General features: G+C 46.6%; 1 protein-coding gene across 1 annotated transcript in view; it reads left to right on the top strand.

Moving 5' to 3' along the window:
- LOC128688683 (mucin-2) overlaps positions 1 to 22750 on the top strand; it is a gene marked incomplete in the record, with an annotated part of 211003 nt that overhangs the window by 91088 nt on the left and 97165 nt on the right. The window contains 1 exon segment of the mRNA XM_070084433.1: positions 20493 to 20657. Within this exon segment, the coding sequence (XP_069940534.1) occupies positions 20493 to 20657 (165 nt within the window).

The raw sequence follows: 22750 nt of genomic DNA, 5'->3' as shown, positions 1-22750 counted from the left end.
CTTAGTGTTGCAGTGGTCAACTTGCTTAGTGTTGCAGTGGTCAACTTGCTCAGTGTTGCAGTGATCAACTTGCTTAGTGTTGCAGTGGTCAACTTGCTCAGTGTTGCAATGGTCAACTTGCTCAGTGTTGCAGTGGTCAACTTGATCAGTGTTGCAATGGTCAACTTGCTCAGTGTTGCAGTGGTTAACTTGCATAGTGTTGCAGTGGTCAACTTGCTCAGTGTTGCAGTGGTCAACTTGCTCAGTGTTACAGTGGTCAACTTGCTTAGTGTTGCAGTGGTCAACTTGCTTAGTGTTGCAGTGGTCAACTTGCTCAGTGTTGCAGTGGTCAACTTGCTCAGTGTTGCAGTGGTCAACTTGCTCAGTGTTACTGTGGTTAACTTGCTCAGTGTTGCAGTGGTCAATTTGCTCAGTGTTACAGTGGTCAACTTGTTCAGTGTTGCAGTGGTCAACTTGCTCAGTGTTGCAGTGGTTAACTTTCTCAGTGTTGCAGTGGTTAACTTGCTCAGTGTTGCAGTGGTTAACTTGCTCAGTGTTGCAGTGGTCAACTTGCTCAGTGTTGCAGTGGTCAACTTGCTCAGTGTTGCAATGGTCAACTTGCTCAGTGTTGCAATGGTCAACTTGCTCAGTGTTGCAATGGTCAACTTGCTCAGTGTTGCAGTGGTCAACTTGCTCAGTGTTGCAATGGTCAACTTGCTCAGTGTTGCAGTGGTCAACTTGCTCAGTGTTGCAGTGGTCAACTTGCTTAGTGTTGCAGTGGTCAACTTGCTCAGTGTTGCAATGGTCAACTTGCTCAGTGTTACAGTGGTCAACTTGCTTAGTGTTGCAGTGGTCAACTTGCTTAGTGTTGCAGTGATCAACTTGCTCAGTGTTGCAGTGATCAACTTGCTTAGTGTTGCAGTGGTCAACTTGCTCAGTGTTGCAATGGTCAACTTGCTCAGTGTTGCAGTGGTCAATTTGCTCAGTGTTACAGTGGTCAACTTGCTCAGTGTTGCAGTGGTCAACTTGATCAGTGTTGCAATGGTCAACTTGCTCAGTGTTGCAGTGGTTAACTTGCATAGTGTTGCAGTGGTCAACTTGCTCAGTGTTGCAGTGGTCAACTTGCTCAGTGTTACAGTGGTCAACTTGCTTAGTGTTGCAGTGGTCAACTTGCTTAGTGTTGCAGTGGTCAACTTGCTCAGTGTTGCAGTGGTCAACTTGCTCAGTGTTGCAGTGGTCAACTTGCTCAGTGTTACAGTGGTTAACTTGCTCAGTGTTGCAGTGGTCAATTTGCTCAGTGTTACAGTGGTCAACTTGCTCAGTGTTGCAGTGGTCAACTTGATCAGTGTTGCAATGGTCAACTTGCTCAGTGTTGCAGTGGTTAACTTGCTTAGTGTTGCAGTGGTCAACTTGCTCAGTGTTGCAGTGGTCAACTTGCTCAGTGTTACAGTGGTCAACTTGCTTAGTGTTGCAGTGGTCAACTTTCTTAGTGTTGCAGTGGTCAACTTGCTCAGTGTTGCAGTGGTCAACTTGCTCAGTGTTGCAGTGGTCAACTTGCTCAGTGTTACAGTGGTTAACTTGCTCAGTGTTGCAATGGTCAACTTGCTCAGTGTTGCAATGGTCAACTTGCTCAGTGTTGCAATGGTCAACTTGCTCAGTGTTGCAGTGGTCAACTTGCTCAGTGTTGCAATGGTCAACTTGCTCAGTGTTGCAGTGGTCAACTTGCTCAGTGTTGCAGTGGTCAACTTGCTTAGTGTTGCAGTGGTCAACTTGCTCAGTGTTGCAATGGTCAACTTGCTCAGTGTTACAGTGGTCAACTTGCTTAGTGTTGCAGTGGTCAACTTGCTTAGTGTTGCAGTGGTCAACTTGCTCAGTGTTGCAGTGATGAACTTGCTTAGTGTTGCAGTGGTCAACTTGCTCAGTGTTGCAATTGTCAACTTGCTCAGTGTTGCAGTGGTCAACTTGATCAGTGTTGCAATGGTCAACTTGCTCAGTGTTGCAGTGGTTAACTTGCATAGTGTTGCAGTGGTCAACTTGCTCAGTGTTGCAGTGGTCAACTTGCTCAGTGTTACAGTGGTCAACTTGCTTAGTGTTGCAGTGGTCAACTTGCTTAGTGTTGCAGTGGTCAACTTGCTCAGTGTTGCAGTGGTCAACTTGCTCAGTGTTGCAGTGGTCAACTTGCTCAGTGTTACTGTGGTTAACTTGCTCAGTGTTGCAGTGGTCAATTTGCTCAGTGTTACAGTGGTCAACTTGTTCAGTGTTGCAGTGGTCAACTTGCTCAGTGTTGCAGTGGTTAACTTTCTCAGTGTTGCAGTGGTTAACTTGCTCAGTGTTGCAGTGGTTAACTTGCTCAGTGTTGCAGTGGTCAACTTGCTCAGTGTTGCAGTGGTCAACTTGCTCAGTGTTGCAATGGTCAACTTGCTCAGTGTTGCAATGGTCAACTTGCTCAGTGTTGCAATGGTCAACTTGCTCAGTGTTGCAGTGGTCAACTTGCTCAGTGTTGCAATGGTCAACTTGCTCAGTGTTGCAGTGGTCAACTTGCTCAGTGTTGCAGTGGTCAACTTGCTTAGTGTTGCAGTGGTCAACTTGCTCAGTGTTGCAATGGTCAACTTGCTCAGTGTTACAGTGGTCAACTTGCTTAGTGTTGCAGTGGTCAACTTGCTTAGTGTTGCAGTGGTCAACTTGCTCAGTGTTGCAGTGATCAACTTGCTTAGTGTTGCAGTGGTCAACTTGCTCAGTGTTGCAATGGTCAACTTGCTCAGTGTTGCAGTGGTCAATTTGCTCAGTGTTACAGTGGTCAACTTGCTCAGTGTTGCAGTGGTCAACTTGATCAGTGTTGCAATGGTCAACTTGCTCAGTGTTGCAGTGGTTAACTTGCATAGTGTTGCAGTGGTCAACTTGCTCAGTGTTGCAGTGGTCAACTTGCTCAGTGTTACAGTGGTCAACTTGCTTAGTGTTGCAGTGGTCAACTTGCTTAGTGTTGCAGTGGTCAACTTGCTCAGTGTTGCAGTGGTCAACTTGCTCAGTGTTGCAGTGGTCAACTTGCTCAGTGTTACAGTGGTTAACTTGCTCAGTGTTGCAGTGGTCAATTTGCTCAGTGTTACAGTGGTCAACTTGCTCAGTGTTGCAGTGGTCAACTTGATCAGTGTTGCAATGGTCAACTTGCTCAGTGTTGCAGTGGTTAACTTGCTTAGTGTTGCAGTGGTCAACTTGCTCAGTGTTGCAGTGGTCAACTTGCTCAGTGTTACAGTGGTCAACTTGCTTAGTGTTGCAGTGGTCAACTTTCTTAGTGTTGCAGTGGTCAACTTGCTCAGTGTTGCAGTGGTCAACTTGCTCAGTGTTGCAGTGGTCAACTTGCTCAGTGTTACAGTGGTTAACTTGCTCAGTGTTGCAGTGGTCAATTTGCTCAGTGTTACAGTGGTCAACTTGCTCAGTGTTGCAGTGGTCAACTTGCTCAGTGTTGCAATGGTCAACTTGCTCAGTGTTGCAGTGGTTAACTTGCTCAGTGTTGCAATGGTCAACTTGCTCAGTGTTGCAGTGGTCAATTTGCTCAGTGTTACAGTGGTCAACTTGCTCAGTGTTGCAGTGGTCAACTTGATCAGTGTTGCAGTGGTTAACTTGCTCAGTGTTGCAGTGGTCAACTTGCTCAGTGTTGCAATGGTCAACTTGCTCAGTGTTGCAGTGGTCAATTTGCTCAGTGTTACAGTGGTCAACTTGCTCAGTGTTGCAGTGGTCAACTTGCTCAGTGTAGCAATGGTCAACTTGCTCAGTGTTGCAGTGGTTAACTTGCTCAGTGTTGCAGTGGTTAACTTGCTCAGTGTTGCAGTGGTTAACTTGCTCAGTGTTGCAGTGGTCAACTTGCTCAGTGTTGCAGTGGTTATCTTGCTCAGTGTTGCAGTGGTCAACTTGCTCAGTGTTGCAGTGGTCAACTTGCTCAGTGTTGCAGTGGTCAACTTGCTCAGTGTTGCAGTGGTCAAATTGCTCAGTGTTGCAGTGGTCAACTTGCTCAGTGTTGCAGTGGTCAACTTGCTCAGTGTTGCAGTGGTCAACTTGCTCAGTGTTGAGTTCTACAGAGATTCATTTTGTTTTTCACGTGGTATCACGCATGCATATTTAAAAGTTTGTGGCTATGTCATTCAAAACTAAGTTTGTGTTGCAATTAACAATTTACACAACACTACTGTTTCTTAACTTTATCCACTAAAAGATTTAATTAGGCTTTCATTTAGTGGCCTTTGAAATGTTTTGAATATTTCCTATATAACTGGTCCAAGGCTGCTTATTTTTTAATGTAAGTTTTTTTTATGGGTGTTTCGGTTGTTTCTTCATCCGTCATCAGTTGATTCGTTCTCCAATTATATCCACGATTCAAGAGAGTTTTTAAACGACTTCATTGACAAATTTGCTGACACACTAGCAAGAGCTAAGAGTTAATATCCTGGACCTAAGATCCATCTGTCAGTAAATGCTGAAGTCATTTACGTGAAGTAACCTGAAATTGATTTAAACTTGATTCAACGAGAGTTAAAAAAAATATCACACATTTTAACACACCAAGTAGTCAATTCACACTTGAATTTCTTCGTTGTAGCTGAGTTAAGAGACAACTTTTCTTTCCTTTGAACGATGGAAGCTCCACCGCCGAGGCTTTTCAAAGTTATCCGAGACATTCCAGGATGCTGGAAGGCAGTTCAACAAGTCTACACATAACAATATCAAGGACATAACTAAAGGTACCCAAATGTTGAACATGTGTTTAATTCTTTATCTTGTCGGTATTGTATACCATACAATATACAAGTCTGCTCATAGGCCGCCTTAATTGTCCCATATAACCGGCACATAGGAGAGAGAAGCTTACGTCAACCTGGACCATTTGTTACTGGTCCAGGTCTGACCGTAACGTTATTTGTGTATTGTTCCAGTCACGGTATTGTGCCTTTTTTTTTCTTTAAGGTAATTGTCCCTGGAATCTGGAACCTAGTTACCGCATTCAAGCGTTAAAATTTGAAACCGTACTGATGCATTGTCCTTGAGTTTTGAGAGAAATAAAAACGAAAAGTTGGAACAGAGACAACACAATTAGGCATCCTGATAAAGTTACCCCTTGAGGGACACCTACTGAAGTCTCCAGCACAGGCTGACGCTACTGAAGTCTTCAACATAGGCTGACAATACTGAAGTCTCCAGCATAGGCTGACAATATTGAAGTCTCCAGCACAGGCTGACGCTACTGAAGTCTTCAACATAGGCTGACAATACTGAAGTCTCCAGCATAGGCTGACAATATTGAAGTCTCCAGCACAGGCTGACACTACTGAAGTCTCCAGCATAGGCTGACAATACTGAAGTCTCCAACACTTGATGACAATACTGAAATCTCCAGCACAGGCTGACACTACTGAAGTCTCCTACACTTGATGACAATACTGAAATCTCCAGCACAGGCTGACACTATTGAAGTCTACAGCACAGGCTGACAATACTGAAGTCTCCAACACAGGCTGACACTACTGAAGTCTCCAGCACAGGCTGAAACTATTAAAGTCTCCAGGACAGGCTGACAATACTGAAGTCTCCAGCACAGGCTGACACTACTAAAGTCTCCCAGCTCAGGCTGACACTACTGAAGTCTCCCAGCACAGGCTGACACTACTGAAGTCTCCCAGCACAGGCTGACACTACTAAAGTCTCCCAGCTAAGGCTGACACTACTAAAGTCTCCCAGCTCAGGATGACACTACTAAAGTCTCTCAGCTCAGGCTGACACTACTAAAGTCTTCCAGCTCAAACTGACACTGCTAAAGTCTCCCAGCTCAGGCTGACACTACTAAAGTCTCCCAGCTCAGGATGACACTACTAAAGTCTCCCAGCTCAGGCTGACACTACTAAAGTCTTCCAGCTCAGACTGACACTACTAAAGTCTCCCAGCACAGGCTGACACTACTAAAGTCTCCCAGCTAAGGCTGACACTACTAAAGTCTCCCAGCTCAGGCTGACACTACTAAAGTCTCCCAGCTAAGGCTGACACTACTAAAGTCTCCCAGCTCAGGCTGACACTACTAAAGTCTTCCAGCTCAGACTGACACTGCTAAAGTCTCCCAGCTCAGGCTGACACTACTAAAGTCTCCCAGCTCAGGATGACACTACTAAAGTCTCCCAGCTAAGACTGACACTACTAAAGTCTCCCTGCTCTGGCTGACACTACTAAAATCTCCCAGCTAAGGCTGACACTACTAAAGTCTCCCAGCTAAGGCTGACACTACTAAAGTCTCCCAGCACAGGCTGGCACTACTAAAGTCTCCCAGCACATGCTGACACTAATAAAATCTCCCAGTTAAGGGTGACACTACTAAAGTCTCTCAGCACAGGCTGACACTACTAAAATCTCCCAGCTAAGGCTGACACTACTAAAGTCTCCAAGCTAAGGCTGACACTACTAAAGTCTCCCAGCACAGGCTGACACTACTAAAGTCTCCCAGCACAGGCTGACACTACTAAAGTCTTCCAGCAGAGGCTGACACTACTAAAGTCTCCCAGCTCAAGCTGACACTACTAAAGTCTCCCAGCACAGGCTGACACTACTAAAATCTCCCAGCTAAGGCTGACACTACTAAAGTCTCTCAGCTAAGGCTGACACTACTAAAGTCCCCCAGCTCAGGCTGACACTTCCAAAGTCTCCCAGCTCAGGCTGACACTACTAAAGTCTTCCAGCTAAGGCTGACACTACTAAAGTCTCCCAGCTAAGGCTGACACTACTAAAGTCTTCCAGCACAGGCTGACACTACTAAAGTCTCCCAGCATAGGCTGACACTACGAAAGTCTCCCAGCTCAGGCTGACACTACTAAAGTCTCCCAGCTAAGGCTGACACTACTAAAGTCTTCCAGCACAGGCTGACACTACTAAAGTCTCCCAGCATAGGCTGACACTACTAAAGTCTCCCAGCTCAGGCTGACACTACTAAAGTCTTCCAGCACAGGCTGACACTAAAAAAGTCTCCCAGCATAGGCTGACACTACTAAAGTCTCCCAGCACAGGCTGACACTAAAAAAGCCCAGCAGCACAGCCTGATATTACTAAAGTCTCCCAGCACAGGCTGACACTACTAAAGTACCCCAGCACAGGCTGACACTACTAAAGCCCCCCAGCACAGCCTGACACTACTATAGGACCCCAGCACAGGCTGACACTACTAAAGCCCCCCAGCACAGCCTGACACTACTAAAGGACCCCAGCACAGCCTGACACTTCTAAAGGACCCCAGCACAGGCTGACACTACTAAAGCCCCCCAGCACAGCCTGACACTACTAAAGTCCCCCAGCACAGGCTGACACTACTAAAGCCCCTCCAGCACAGCCTGACACTACTAAAGTCCCCCAGCACAGGCTGACACTACTAAAGTCTCCCAGCACAGGCTGACACTACTAAAGTCTCCCAGCACAGGCTGACACTACTAAAGTCTCCCAGCACAGGCTGACACTACTAAAGCCCCCCAGCACAGCCTGACACTACTGAAGTCCCCCAGCACAGGCTGACACTACTAAAGTCTCCCAGCTCAGGCTGATACTACTAAAGTCTCCCAGCACAGGCTGACACTACTAAAGTCTACCAGCACAGGCTGACACTACTAAAGCCCCCCAGCACAGCCTGACACTACTAAAGTCCCCCAGCACAGGCTGACACTACTAAAGTCTACCAGCACAGGCTGACACTACTAAAGTCTCCCAGCACAGGCTGACACTACTAAAGTCTTCCAGCACAGGCTGACACTACTAAAGTCTCTCAGCTCAGGCTGACACTACTAAAGTCTCCCAGCACAGGCTGACACTACTAAAGTCTCCCAGCTCAAACTGATACTACTAAAGTCTCCCAGCACAGGCTGACACTACTAAAGTCTACCAGCACAGGCTGACACTACTAAAGTCTCCCAGCACAGGCTGACACTACTAAAGTCTCCCAGCACAGGCTGACACTACTAAAGTCTTCAAGCACAGGCTGACACTACTAAAGTCTCTCAGCTCAGGCTGACACTAGTAAAGTCTCCCAGCACAGGCTGACACTACTAAAGTCTCCCAGCTCAGGCTGATACTACTAAAGTCTCCCAGCACAGGCTGACACTTCTAAAGTCTTCCAGCACAGGCTGACACTACTAAAGTCTCCCAGCTCAGGCTGACACTACTAAAGTCTCCCAGCTCAGGCTGACACTGCTAAAGTCTTCCAGCACAGGCTGACACTACTAAAGTCTCCCAGCTCAGGCTGACACTACTAAAGTCTCCCAGCTCAGGCTGACACTGCTAAAGTCTCCCAGCTCAGGCTGATACTACTAAAGTCTCCCAGCACAGGCTGACACTTCTAAAGTCTTCCAGCACAGCCTGACACTACTAAAGTCTCCCAGCTCAGGCTGACACTACTAAAGTCTCCCAGCTCAGGCTGACACTACTAAAGTCTTCCAGCTCAGGCTGACACTCATAAAGACTCCCAGCTCAGGCTGACACTACTAAAGTCTCCCAGCTCAGGCTGACACTACTAAAGTCTTCCAGCTCAGGCTGACACTACTAAAGTCTCCCAGCTCAGGAAGACACTACTAAAGTCTCCCAGCTCAGGCTGACACTACTAAAGTCTTCCAGCTCAGGCTGATACTACTAAAATCTCCCTGCTAAGGCTGACACTACTAAAGTCTCCCAGCTAAGGCTGACACTACTAAAGTCTCCCAGCTCAGGCTGACACTACTAAAGTCTTCCAGCTCAGGCTGACACTACTAAAATCTCCCTGCTAAGGCTGACACTACTAAAGTCTCCCAGCTCAGGCTGACACTGCTAAAGTCTTCCAGCACAGGCTGACACTACTAAAGTCTCCCAGCACAGGCTGACACTACTAAAATCTCCCTGCTAAGGCTGACACTACTAAAGTCTCCCAGCTAAGGCTGACACTACTAAAGTCTCCCAGCTAAGGCTGACACTACTAAAGTCTCCCTGCTAAGGCTGACACTACTAAAGTCTCTCAGCTCAGGCTGATACTATTAAAGTCTCTCAGCTCAGGCTGACACTACTAAAGTCTCTCAGCTCAGGCTGACACTACTAAAGTCTCTCAGCTCAGGCTGATACTATTAAAGTCTCTCAGCTCAGGCTGACACTACTAAAGTCTCTCAGCTCAGGCTGATACTATTAAAGTCTCTCAGCTCAGGCTGACACTACTAAAGTCTCTCAGCTCAGGCTGATACTGTTAAAGTCTCTCAGCTCAGGCTGACACTACTAAAGTCTCTCAGCTCAGGCTGACACTACTAAAGTCTCCCAGCTCAGGCTGACACTACTAAAGTCTCTCAGCTCAGGCTAATACTATTAAAGTCTCTCAGATCAGGCTGACACTACTAAAGTCTCTCAGCTCAGGCTGACACTACTAAAGTCTCTCAGCTCAGGCTGATACTATTAAAGTCTCTCAGCTCAGGCTGACACTAATAAAGTCTCTCAGCTCAGACTGACACTACTAAAGTCTCTCAGCTCAGGCTGATACTATTAAAGTCTCTCAGCTCAGGCTGACACTACTAAAGTCTCTCAGCTCAGGCTGACACTACTAAAGTCTCTCAGCTCAGGCTGATACTATTAAAGTCTCTCAGCTCAGGCTGACACTACTAAAGTCTCTCAGCTCAGGTTGATACTATTAAAGTCTCTCAGCTCAGGCTGACACTACTAAAGTCTCTCAGCTCAGACTGACACTACTAAAGTCTCTCAGCTCAGGCTGACACTACTAAAGTCTTCCAGCTCAGACTGACACTACTAAAGTCTCTCAGCTCAGACTGACACTACTAAAGTCTCTCTGCTCAGACTGACACTACTAAAGTCTCTCAGCTCAGGCTGATACTATTAAAGTCTCTCAGCTCAGGCTGACACTACTAAAGTCTCTCAGCTCAGGTTGATACTATTAAAGTCTCTCAGCTCAGGCTGACACTACTAAAGTCTCTCAGCTCAGACTGACACTACTAAAGTCTCTCAGCTCAGGCTGACACTACTAAAGTCTTCCAGCTCAGACTGACACTACTAAAGTCTCTCAGCTCAGACTGACACTACTAAAGTCTCTCTGCTCAGACTGACACTACTAAAGTCTCTCAGCTCAGGCTGATACTATTAAAGTCTCTCAGCTCAGGCTGACACTACTAAAGTCTCTCAGCTCAGACTGACACTACTAAAGTCTCTCAGCTCAGGCTGACACTACTAAAGTCTCTCAGCTCAGACTGACACTACTAAAGTCTCTCTGCTCAGGCTGACACTACTAAAGTCTCTCAGCTCAGACTGACACTACTAAAGTCTCTCTGCTCAGACTGACACTACTAAAGTCTCTCAGCTCAGACTGACAGATTTCAATATCTTGTAAGAGGAGCATCCAGCGTGATGGAATATGTGACAGAGATGAGAGGAGGGTGAGGCTGGCTTGCTAAGTTAGCTTGATAGACTGGCTTGCTAAGTTAGCTTGATAGACTGGCTTGCTAAGTTAGCTTGATAGACTGGCTTGCTAAGTTAGCTTGATAGACTGGCTTGCTAAGTTAGCTTGATAGACTGGCTTGCTAAGTTAGCTTGATAGACTGGCTTGCTAAGTTAGCTTGATAGACTGGCTTGCTAAGTTAGCTTGATAGACTGGCTTGCTAAGTTAGCTTGATAGACTGGCTTGCTAAGTTAGCTTGATAGACTGGCTTGCTAAGTTAGCTTGATAGACTGGCTTGCTAAGTTAGCTTGATAGACTGGCTTGCTAAGTTAGCTTGATAGACTGGCTTGCTAAGTTAGCTTGATAGACTGGCTTGCTAAGTTAGCTTGATAGACTGGCTTGCTAAGTTAGCTTGATAGACTGGCTTGCTAAGTTAGCTTGATAGACTGGCTTGCTAAGTTAGCTTGATAGACTGGCTTGCTAAGTTAGCTTGATAGACTGGCTTGCTAAGTTAGCTTGATAGACTGGCTTGCTAAGTTAGCTTGATAGACTGGCTTGCTAAGTTAGCTTGATAGACTGGCTTGCTAAGTTGGCTTGATAGACTGGCTTGCTAAGTTGGCTTGATAGACTGGCCTGAGACTAGCATAAGAGACTAGACTGAGAAAGTGGGTTGAGAGAGAGTGGCTTAAGAGAGTGGCTTAGGAGAGTGGCTTAAGAAAGTGGCTTTAGAGAGTGGCTTGAGAGAGTGACTTAAGAGAGAGTGGCTTGGAAGAGTGGCTTGAGGGAGTAGCTTAGGAGAGTGGCTTGGGAGAGTGGCTTGGGAGAGTGGCTTGAGAGAGTGGCTTGAGAGAGTGACTTAAGAGAGAGTGGCTTGGAAGAGTGGCTTGAGGGAGTAGCTTAAGAGAGTGGCTTGGGAGAGTGGCTTGGGAGAGTGGCTTGAGAGAGTGGCTTGCCTAGTGGGGTGTATGAAGGTGTGGCTTCTAGAGGAGGTGACACACTGTTGCCTCAGCTTTAATAGTGGTAGTTTATAGTTTGGTTAACCCCCCTTCCCCTTCCCCCATCCCCCTTCCCCTTCCCCTTCTCCCTTCCCCTTCCCCCCTCCCCCTTCCCCCTCCCTCTCACGCCTTCCCTTCCCCTCCCTCGCAAGCCTCACCCTTCCCCCTCCCTCTCACGCCTTCACTTTCTCCCTCTCACTACTCCCCGTTCCTCCTCCTCTACCTCCCCCCTCTCACGCCTCCCTACTCTCCTCCCCTTCTCTCCCTTCTCTCTCACTCTTCCCCACACCTCCATTTTACTCCTCCCCCTCCATCTTATGCCTCTCACTTCCCCTCCCTTTCACCCCTTCCTATTCCTCCCTCTAACCAATACCCATCCCTTCCCTCTACCCCCTCCTCCGTCTTTGTTCCCCTACCCCCTCCTCCCCGCCCTTCAATTTTCACCCCTCCTTTCCACCCTCTCCTCCCTCTACAACTACTTCAACCACAATACACACACACTTATACACACATACACACACACACACACACACACACACCAGTTTGGAACCCACACCTAGCCAAGCACGTGAAGAAACTAGAGAAAGTGCGAAGGTTTGCAACAAGACTAGTCCCAGAGCTAAGAGGTATGTCCTACGAGGAGAGGTTAAGGGAAATCAACCTGACGACACTGGAGGACAGGAGAGATAGGGGGGACATGATAACGACATACAAAATACTGAGAGGAATTGACAAGGTGGACAAAGACAGGATGTTCCAGAGATTGGACACAGTAACAAGGGGACACAGTTGGAAGCTGAAGACACAGATGAATCACAGGGATGTTAGGAAGTATTTCTTCAGCCACAGAGTAGTCAGTAAGTGGAATAGTTTGGGAAGCGATGTAGTGGAGGCAGGATCCATACATAGCTTTAAGCAGAGGTATGATAAAGCTCACGGCTCAGGGAGAGTGACCTAGTAGCGATCAGTGAAGAGGCGGGGCCAGGAGCTCGGACTCGACCCCCGCAACCTCAACTAGGTGAGTACACACACACACACACACACACACACACACACACACACACACACACGGCTTCAGGGAAGGGAAATCCTGCATCACAAAGCTATTGGAGTTCTATAACAAGGTAACAGAAGTAAGTCATAAGAGAGAAAGATGGGTAGACTGCATCTTCTTGGACTGTAAGAAGGCTTTCGACACAGTACCCCACAGGAGACTGGTTGAAAAACTAGAGGAGCAGGCAGGAATAGGAGGGAAAGTACTGTAATGGATCAGCGAATACATGACAGGAAGGAAACAACGTGTGTCGGTCCGAGACGAGGTGTCAGAGTGGGTGCATGTGTCGAGTGGGGTTCCACAAGGGTCAGTCCTAGGTCCGGTGCTGTTTCTTGTACATGCGAATGACATGACGGAATTGATAGATTCAGAGGTGTCCCTGCTTGCAGACGATGTGAAACTAATGAGGAGAATACAAACGGACGAGGATTAGGTAAGCCTACAAGGGGATCTGGACAGGATGCAATCCTGGTCTGACAAATGGCTTCTGGAGTTTAACCCCAGCAAGTGCAAAGTTATGAAGCTTGGGGAATGACAAAAGAGACCACAGACGGAGCACAGCCTAAGAGGTCAGAGGCTGCAAAACTCACTCAAGGAAAATGATCTTGGGGTGAGCATCATACCAAGCACATCTATGGAGCACATCAACCAAATAACTGCTGCAGCATACTAGCGCCTGGCAAACCTGAGAAGAGCGTATCGACATCTAAAGAAGGAGTCATTCACGATACTGTACAGGTGTACACCGTGCACGTCAGGCCTACATTGGAGTATGTAACACTAGCATGGAATCCACATCTGGTAAAACACGTTAAGAAGTTAGAAAAAAAGTACAAATGTTTGCAAGAAGACTAGTCCCGGGACTGAGGGGTATATTCTACGAGGAGAGGTTAAGAGAACTCAACCTGACAACACTGGAGGACAGGAGGCACAGGGAAGACTTGATAACATACAAAATACTGAGAGGAATTGACAAGGTGAACAAGGACAGTATGTTTCAGAGATGTGACACAGCAACAAGGGGTCACAACTGGAAGTCGAAGACTCAAATGAGCCACAGGAGTGTCAGGAAGATAGGAAGTATTTGTTCAGCCATAGAGTTGTCAGTAAGCGGAACAGTCTGGAGAGTAATGTAGTGGTGGCGGGATCCATATATAGCTTTAAGAAGAGGTATGATAAGGTTTATGGAGCAGTGAGAGAGTGGACCTAGCAGCGACCAGTGAAGAGGCGGAGCCAGGAGCTATAACACAATCCCTGCAACCACACTTCCATATACACGCTATGATGAATGGTTTGAAAAACCGACAAGTTGAAGATTGAGACACTTATGCAGCATATGGGAAACTTTATTCAGGAAACGTTTCGCCACACAGTGGCTTCATCAGTCCAATACAAAGAGGAAGGCGTAAGGAGAGGAGGAGTATGAGGTAATCAATCCCTCAACCTGGAGTCGACGTGTTCAGTCCATCAATCTTGTAGAATGTACAGCACAGGGCCGTAGACGTGGCTTATGTACTGTAGTGAGGTGAGGTGAAGCAGGTAGAGGCGGGGTCATAGTGGTACCATCCACTAGTCGAAGTAGGTCTTCGTCCAAAGGTTGAACAAGTGTTGAAGAATTCTTTGTAACAAGATTGGACTGATGAAGCCACTGTGTGGCGAAACGTTTCCTGAATAAAGTTTCCCATATGCTGCATAAGTGTCTCAATCTTCATATACACGCTACATTTCATTATTTATTAAGTAATTTTATTTAGGTACACATATACGCAGTTACAGAAATTATCATACATAGTAACATGTGTAAATTATACCCACCAGAATAACACAGATAAGTCACGCAAAGTGACTTATTTCCATCTTTTACTCTCTCTCTCTCTCTCTCTCTCTCTCTCTCTCTCTCTCTCTCTCTCTCTCTCTCTCTCTCTCTCTCTCTCTCTCTCTCTCTCTCTCTCTCTCTCTCTCTCTCTCTCTCTCTCTCTCTCTCTCTCTCTCCCTTCACCTTCAGGCTCCTCCCACTGTTCTTAACCATGGCTTGACTTCTCCCTTCCGGTCAAGTGTCATACCCTCCCTCCTTCTCTCCCTTCTTCCCACCCTCGCTCCTTCCTTCCTCCCTCGTCCCTTCCCTCCCACTCTTAGTAAGTTTTATTCAGGTATACACAAATATAGTTACATAAATCATCTTACATAGCAGCGTATGTGTAGAGAACCTACGATAACCCAAAACAGTCAGAGTGAGTTATTTCCATTGAAGTCCCTTCCTCCCTCCCTTCTTCCCTTCCTCCCTCTCTCCACTCTCTTCCTCTCAGCTCTCCCTACTCTGTCCCTCTCAGCTCTCTCAACTCCGTCCCTCTCAGCTCTCTCAGCTCCATCCCTCTCAACTCTCCCCACACTGTCCCACTCAGCTCTCTCAACACCGTCCCTCTCAGCTCTCTCAACACCGTCCCTCTCAGCTCTCTCAACTCCGTCCCTCTCAGCTCTCTCAACACCGTCCCTCTCAGCTCTCCCCACACTGTCCTTCTTCACCAAAGAAAAATCATTATCTCTGATAATATTTATAACTCAATCATAAGATTTTTAGATTTTTGCCACCGAAGTGGCTAATTTATTGTGCAGCCCATATCCACCCTGTGGAGGGTAGCGCAAGAGCATATGGATACACAAAAGGCCTAGGAACTAGGCCCCGAAAGGGTTAACAGGATTTATATATACATATCTACAGTTTACTTACCTGTTACAAGCAAATTTAAGAAATTTGCTTAGTATATCTGGTATCTTATTTTCATTAATAAGATATCTTGACGTGTCACATAGGTTATTATACTGTCTGTCTCTGTATTCCTCAATAAGTGGACAATTAAGCACATAGTGTTCAAGACAGTGACCATATGCCTGATCACATAATTTACATTTAGTTTGATCATCATCTGTGTGTCTCCCAAACTGCCAGAAGTACTTGTAACCAAGCCTAAGCCTTGCCACTACAACATCATCAGTCAGTACTTGTAACCAAGCCTAAGCCTGGCCACTACAACATCACCAGTCAGTACTTGTAACCAAGCCTAAGCCTGGCCACTACAACATCATCAGTCAGTACTTGTAACCAAGCCTAAGCCTTGCCACTACAACATCATCAGTCAGTACTTGTAACCAAGCCTAAGCCTGGCCACTACAACATCACCAGTCAGTACTTGTAACCAAGCCTAAGCCTGGCCACTACAACATCATCAGTCAGTACTTGTAACCAAGCCTAAGCCTGGCCACTACAACATCATCAGTCAGTACTTGTAACCAAGCCTAAGCCTGGCCACTACAACATCATCAGTCAGTACTTGTAACCAAGCCTAAGCCTGGCCACTACAACATCATCAGTCAGTACTTGTAACCAAGCCTAAGCCTGGCCACTACAACATCATCAGTCAGTACTTGTAACCAAGCCTAAGCCTGGCCACTACAACATCATCAGTCAGTACTTGTAACCAAGCCTAAGCCTGGCCACTACAACATCATCAGTCAGTACTTGTAACCAAGCCTAAGTCTGGCCACTACAACATCATCAGTCAGTACTTGTAACCAAGCCTAAGCCTGGCCACTACAACATCATCAGTCAGTACTTGTAACCAAGCCTAAGCCTGGCCACTACAACATCATCAGTCAGTGCTTGTAACCAAGCCTAAGCCTGGCCACTACAACATCATCAGTCAGTACTTGTAACCAAGCCTAAGCCTGGCCACTACAAAATCATCAGTCAGTACTTGTAACCAAGCCTAAGCCTGGCCACTACAACATCATCAGTCAGTACTTGTAACCAAGCCTAAGCCTGGCCACTACAACATCATCAGTCAGTACTTGTAACCAAGCCTAAGCCTGGCCACTACAACATCATCAGTCAGTACTTGTAACCGAGCCTAAGCGTGGCCACTACAACATCATCAGTCAGTACTTGTAACCAAGCCTAAGCCTGGCCACTACAACATCATCAGTCAGTACTTGTAACCAAGCCTAAGCCTGGCCACTACAACATCAGCAGTCAGTACTTGTAACCAAGCCTAAGCCTGGCCGCTACAACATCATCAGTCAGCACTTGTAACCAAGCCTAAGCCTGGCCACTACAACATCATCAGTCAGTACTTGTAACCAAGCCTAAGCCTGGCCACTACAACATCATCAGTCAGTACTTGTAACCAAGCCTAAGCCTGGCCACTACAACATCATCAGTCAGTACTTGTAACCAAGCCTAAGCCTGGCCACTACAACATCATCAGTCAGTACTTGTAACCAGGCCTAAGCCTGGCCACTACAACATCAGTCAGTACTTGTAACTAAGCCTAAGCCTGGCCACTACAACATCAGTCAGTACTTGTAACCAAGCCTAAGCCTGGCCACTACAACATCAGTCAGTACTTGTAACCAAGCCTAAGCCTGGCCACTACAACATCAGTCAGTACTTGTAACCAAGCCTAAGCCTGGCCACTACAACATCATCAGTCAGTACTTGTAACCAAGCCTAAGCCCGGCCACTACAACATCAGTCAGTACTTGTAACCAAGCCTAAGCCTGGCCGCTACAACATCATCAGTCAGTACTTGTAACCAAGCCTAAGCCTGGCCACTACAACATCATCAGTCAGTACTTGTAACCAAGCCTAAGCCTGGCCACTACAACATCATCAGTCAGTACTTGTAACCAAGCCTAAGCCTGGCCACTACAACATCAGTCAGTACTTGTAACCAAGCCTAAGCCTGGCCACTACAACATCAGTCAGTACTTGTAACCAAGCCTAAGCCTGGCCACTACAACATCAGTCAGTACTTGTAACCAAGCCTAAGCCTGGCCACTACAACATCAGTCAGTACTTGTAACCAAGCCTAAGCCTGGCCACTACAACATCAGTCAGTGCTTGTAACCAAGCCTAAGCCTGGCCACTACAACATCAGTCAGTACTTGTAACCAAGCCTAAGCCTGGCCACTACAACATCAGTCACTACTTGTAACCAAGCCTAAGCCTGGCCACTACAACATCATCAGTCAGTACTTGTAACCAAGCCTAAGCCTGGCCACTACAACATCAGTCAGTACTTGTAACCAAGCCTAAGCCTGGCCACTACAACATCAGTCAGTACTTGTAACCAAGCCTAAGCCTGGCCACTACAACATCAGTCAGTACTTGTAACCAAGCCTAAGCCTGGCCACTACAACATCAGTCAGTACTTGTAACCAAGCCTAAGCCTGGCCACTACAACATCATCAGTCAGTACTTGTAACCAAGCCTAAGCCTGGCCACTACAACATCACCAGTCAGTACTTGTAACCAAGCCTAAGCCTGGCCACTACAACATCATCAGTCAGTACTTGTAACCAAGCCTAAGCCTGGCCACTACAACATCATCAGTCAGTACTTGTAACCAAGCCTAAGCCTGGCCACTACAACATCATCAGTCAGTACTTGTAACCAAGCCTAAGCCTGGCCACTACAACAACATCAGTCAGTACTTGTAACCAAGCCTAAGCCTGGCCACTACAACATCAGTCAGTACTTGTAACCAAGCCTAAGCCTGGCCACTACAACATCATCAGTCAGTACTTGTAACCAAGCCTAAGCCTGGCCACTACAACATCATCAGTCAGTACTTGTAACCAAGCCTAAGCCTGGCTACTACAACATCATCAGTCAGTACTTGTAACCAAGCCTAAGCCTGGCCACTACAACATCATCAGTCAGTACTTGTAACCAAGCCTAAGCCTGGCTACTACAACATCATCAGTCAGTACTTGTAACCAAGCCTAAGCCTGGCCACTACAACATCATCAGTCAGTACTTGTAACCAAGCCTAAGCCTGCCCACTACAACATCATCAGTCAGTACTTGTAACCAAGCCTAAGCCTGGCCACTACAACATCAGTCAGTGTTCACGTTGCAAGTTGCTCCATTAACACACTTATCTACGTTCATGTTATCATAGTGGGTTATAGATCTACTCAGGCTTCTAACTGCATTCCTATAACAATCATTTTTATTATTTACTTCTAATATTATACCTAATGCTACATACAAAGTTATATTCTATATTCTCCTTCATAAGATAAACCTTATTGCTTATAATTTTTGCTGTGAGTGGGAGGAGTGGAAGAGGGAGGTCTGAGCGGCTGTGGGAGTGGGGATGTGGGAGCGGCTGTGGGAGTGGGGATGTGGGAGTAAGAGTGGGAGTAGGGGGAGTGGGAGTCAGAGTGGGCGTAGGGGGAGTGGGAGTCAGAGTGAGAGTAGGGGGAGTGGAAGTAAGAGTGGGAGTAAGAGTGGGAGTAACAGTAAGAGTAGAGGGAGTGGGAGTGAAAGTAGTTTTGCATTGTCACTGAGGATAATTTTGCAGTGGGGTCGTCTGGGGGTCATCTGGGGGGATCGTCTGAGCTTCATCTGGGGGGATCGTCTGGGGGTCATCTGGGGGGATCGTCTGGAGGTCATCTGGGGGGTCGTCTGGGTTTCATAAGGGGGATTGTCGGGTTTCGCCTGGGGGTCATCTGAGGGTCGCCTGGGGTTCATCTGGGGGTCGCTGGGGGGTCATCTGGGGGTCTTCTGGGGGTCATCTGGGGTTTCACCTGGGGGTCATCTGGGAGTCGTCTGGGTTCGTCCGGGGGGGGTCATCTGAGGGTCATCTGGGGGTCATCTGAGGTCGTCTGGGGGTCATCTGGGGGCCGTTTTCATAGGACTGCTAAATTACCTAGGTGGGGTGAACTGGTGTGATCTGACTGGTCATTATCCTGTGGGTCAGGAAGGCAGTCATGGCTGCCAACATGACATTTCTTAAAATATAGTTCAACCCGCTCAGTCTTATGCTCCGTGTACAGAAATTCCATCAGACATAACTAACCTAACTGCATAAACAATAGATCATAACATCTCACAGGTTAAAAGAGAGGCATTTACTGGCGAATCAAAAGGGGGAGACGGGAACTTAAGAAATGAATATAACCAGTTAAAAAAATAAATAAAAGAGATTTATGAAGTTAAAGTCACAAACCCAAAAGGTTTCTTTCAGGTATATAACAGTAAGATTAGGGACAAGATAGACCTGCTTGAAAGTCGCTAGGTCAGCTCACTGACGGTGACAAGGAAATGTGTAAAATCTTTAACACTTATTTCCTCTCTGTTTTTACGCAGGAAGATACTAATGAAATACCAGTAATATTAAATTATGTAGAACAGGACGATAATAAGTTATGCATGATCAGAGTCACTAGTGACATGGTTCTCAGATAAATAGATAAATTAAAACCTAACAAAGTCCCGGGCCTTGATGAACTGTTTACAAGGGTTTCAAAGAAATGTAAGGAGGAACTTGGAAAACCTTTGGCTAGTTTTTCAACATATCACTGCAAACTGGCATAGTGCCAGATAAGTGGAAAATTGCAAATGTGATACCTATCTACAAAGGAGGAGACAGGTCCTTAGCTTCGAATTCTAGACTAATTAGCCTAACCTCCATAGTGAAAAAAAACGATGGAATTGTTAATTGCTGAGACTATTTGAAGCCACCATCAGAGGCATAAATTGATTAATGAATCTCAGCACAGTTATATAAAGGGGTTTGGTTTGGTAACAGAGTTATGGATGAGTGGAACAAACTCCCGAGTAGCGTCACTGAAGCGAAACATTCTGTAGTTTTAAAAATAGGTTAGACAAATACATGACTAAGTATTGGTTGGTGTGAGTTGGACATGCCTAGCATGGGCACTGTCTGCAGCAGTGCTCATTCCTTATGTTCTTACGAGTAGGAGGAGGTAGAGGTAAAGGAGGAGGAGTAGGAGAGAGCCCTCGGCTTTACTATCTTGTCTCCATTTGTCTTGAGTTAGATATTTATTAGTTAGTTACTCAGTCAGTCAGTCAGACTGTTAATGAGTTAGTTAATTAGCCAGTCAGTCTGTCGGTTAATTACTTAGTTAATTAGTCAGTAAGTTGGTCAGACATTAGTCTTCACGATGCTCTCTTGTACTCTTTTATCCATCTCTCTCCCTCTCACACTCCTTCTCTCACCTCTCTCTCTCTCTCTTACAGGAAACGGATGTGAAGGAGTGACAAATCCAAGGAGCGGGAGCAGAGAGTACCTGTACGATGGAGCACTTGTCAGGTACACCTGTGATGCAGGTTACCAACTGCGCGGCTCACCTGCACTCTACTGCAATGGTATCTATTGGAACGATACTGAGCCTACCTGTGTTGGTAAGTAGGTCTACCTGTGTTGGGAAGTAGGTCTACCTGTGTTGGTAAGTAGGTCTACTTGTGTTGGTAAGTAGGTCTACCAGTACTGGTAAGTAGGTCTACCCGTCGTAGTAAGTAGGTCTACCTGTGTTAGTAAATAGGTCTACCTGTGTTGGTAAGTAGGTCTACCTGTGTTGGTAAGTAGGTCTACCTGTGTTGGTAAGTAGGTCTACCTGTGTTGGGAAGTAGGTCTACCTGTGTTGGTAAGTAGGTCTACCTGTGTAGGGAAGTAGGTCTACTTGTGTTGGTAAGTAGGTCTACCAGTACTGGTAAGTAGGTCTACCCGTGGTAGTAAGTAGGTCTACCTGTGTTAGTAAATAGGTCTACCTGTGTTGGTAAGTAGGTCTACCTGTGTTGGGAAGTAGGTCTACCTGTGTTGATAAGTAGGTCTACCTGTGTTGGTAAGTAGGTCTACCTGTGTTGGGAAGTAGGTCTACCTGTGTTGATAAGTAGGTCTACTTGTGTTGGTAAGTAGGTCTATCTGTGTTGGGAAGTAGGTCTACCTGTTTTGATAAGTAGGTCTACTTGTGTTGGTAAGTAGGTCTACCAGTACTGGTAAGTGGGTCTACCCGTGGAAGTAAGTAGGTCTACCTGTGCTAGTAAGTAGGTCTACCTGTGTTGGTAAACAGGTCTACCTGTGCCAGTAGGCAGGTCTACCTGTGTTGGTAAGTAGGTCTACCTGTGTTGGTAAGTAGGTCTACCTGTGTTGGTAAGTAGGTCCACCCGTGCTAGTAAGTCTAAGTGTGCTAGTAATTAGGTCTACCTGTATTGGTAAGTAGGTCTACTTGTTCTAATAAGTAGGTTTAACTGTGTTGGTAAGTAGGTCTCCCTGTGTTGGTAAGTAGGTCTACCTGTACTGCTAAGTAGGTCTACCCGTACTAGTAAGTAGGTCTACTTGTGCTAGTAAGCAGGTCTACCTGTATTGGTAGGTAGGTCAACTTGTGCTAGTAAGTAGGTCTACCTGTGTTGGTAAGTAGGTCTATCTGAGTTGGTATGTAGGTCTACCTGTGTTGGTGAGTAGGTCTACCTGTGCTGGTGAGTAGGTCTACCTGTGCTGGTGAGTAGGTCTACCTGTGTTGGTGAGAAGGTCTACCTGTGTTGGTGAGTAGGTCTACCTGTGCTGGTGAGTAGGTCTACCTGTGCTGGTGAGTAGGTCCACCTGTGCTTGTGAGTAGGTCTACCTGTGCTGGTGAGTAGGTCTACCTGTGTTGGTGAGTAGGTCTACCTGTGTTGGTGAATAGGTCTACCTGTGCTGGTGAGTAGGTCTACCTGTGCTGGTGAGTAGGTCTACCTGTGTTGGTGAGTAGGTCTACCTGTGCTGGTGAGTAGGTCTACCTGTGTTTGTGAGAAGGTCTACCTGTGTTGGTGAGTAGGTCTACCTGTGCTGGTGAGTAGGTCTACCTGTGCTGGTGAGTAGGTCTACCTGTGCTTGTGAGTAGGTCTACCTGTGCTGGTGAGTAGGTCTACCTGTGTTGGTGAGTAGGTCTACCTGTGTTGGTGAATAGGTCTACCTGTGCTGGTGAGTAGGTCTACCTGTCCTGGTGAGTAGGTCTACCTGTGTTGGTGAGTAGGTCTACCTGTGCTGGTGAATAGGTCTACCTGTGCTGTTGAGTAGGTCTACCTGTGTTGGTAAGCAGGTCTACTTGTATTGGTAAGTAGGTCTACTTGTGCTAGTAAGTAGGTCTACATGTGTTGGAAAGTAGGTCTACCTGTGCTTGTAAGTAGGTCTACCTGTGTTGGTAAGTAGGTCTACCTGTGTTGGTGAGTAGGTCTACCTGTGTTGGTGAGTAGGTGTACCTGTGTTGGTGAGTAGGTCTACCTGTGTTGGTGAGTAGGTCTACCTGTGCTGGTGAGTAGGTCTACCTGTGCTGGTGAGTAGGTCTACCTGTGCTGGTGAGTAGGTCTACTTGTGTTGGTGAGCAGGTCTACCTGTGTTGGTGAGTAGGTGTACCTGTGTTGGTGAGTAGGTCTACCTGTGCTGGTGAGTAGGTCTACCTGTGCTGGTGAGTAGGTCTACCTGTGCTGGTGAGTAGGTCTACCTGTGCTGGTGAGTA

The sequence above is a fragment of the Cherax quadricarinatus genome, chromosome 13 (genome assembly GCF_038502225.1).
Source record: "Cherax quadricarinatus isolate ZL_2023a chromosome 13, ASM3850222v1, whole genome shotgun sequence".
NCBI lineage: Eukaryota > Metazoa > Arthropoda > Malacostraca > Decapoda > Parastacidae > Cherax > Cherax quadricarinatus.
Note: the sequence above shows the minus strand (reverse complement) of the source record. Positions and strands in the feature narration are given on the sequence as shown.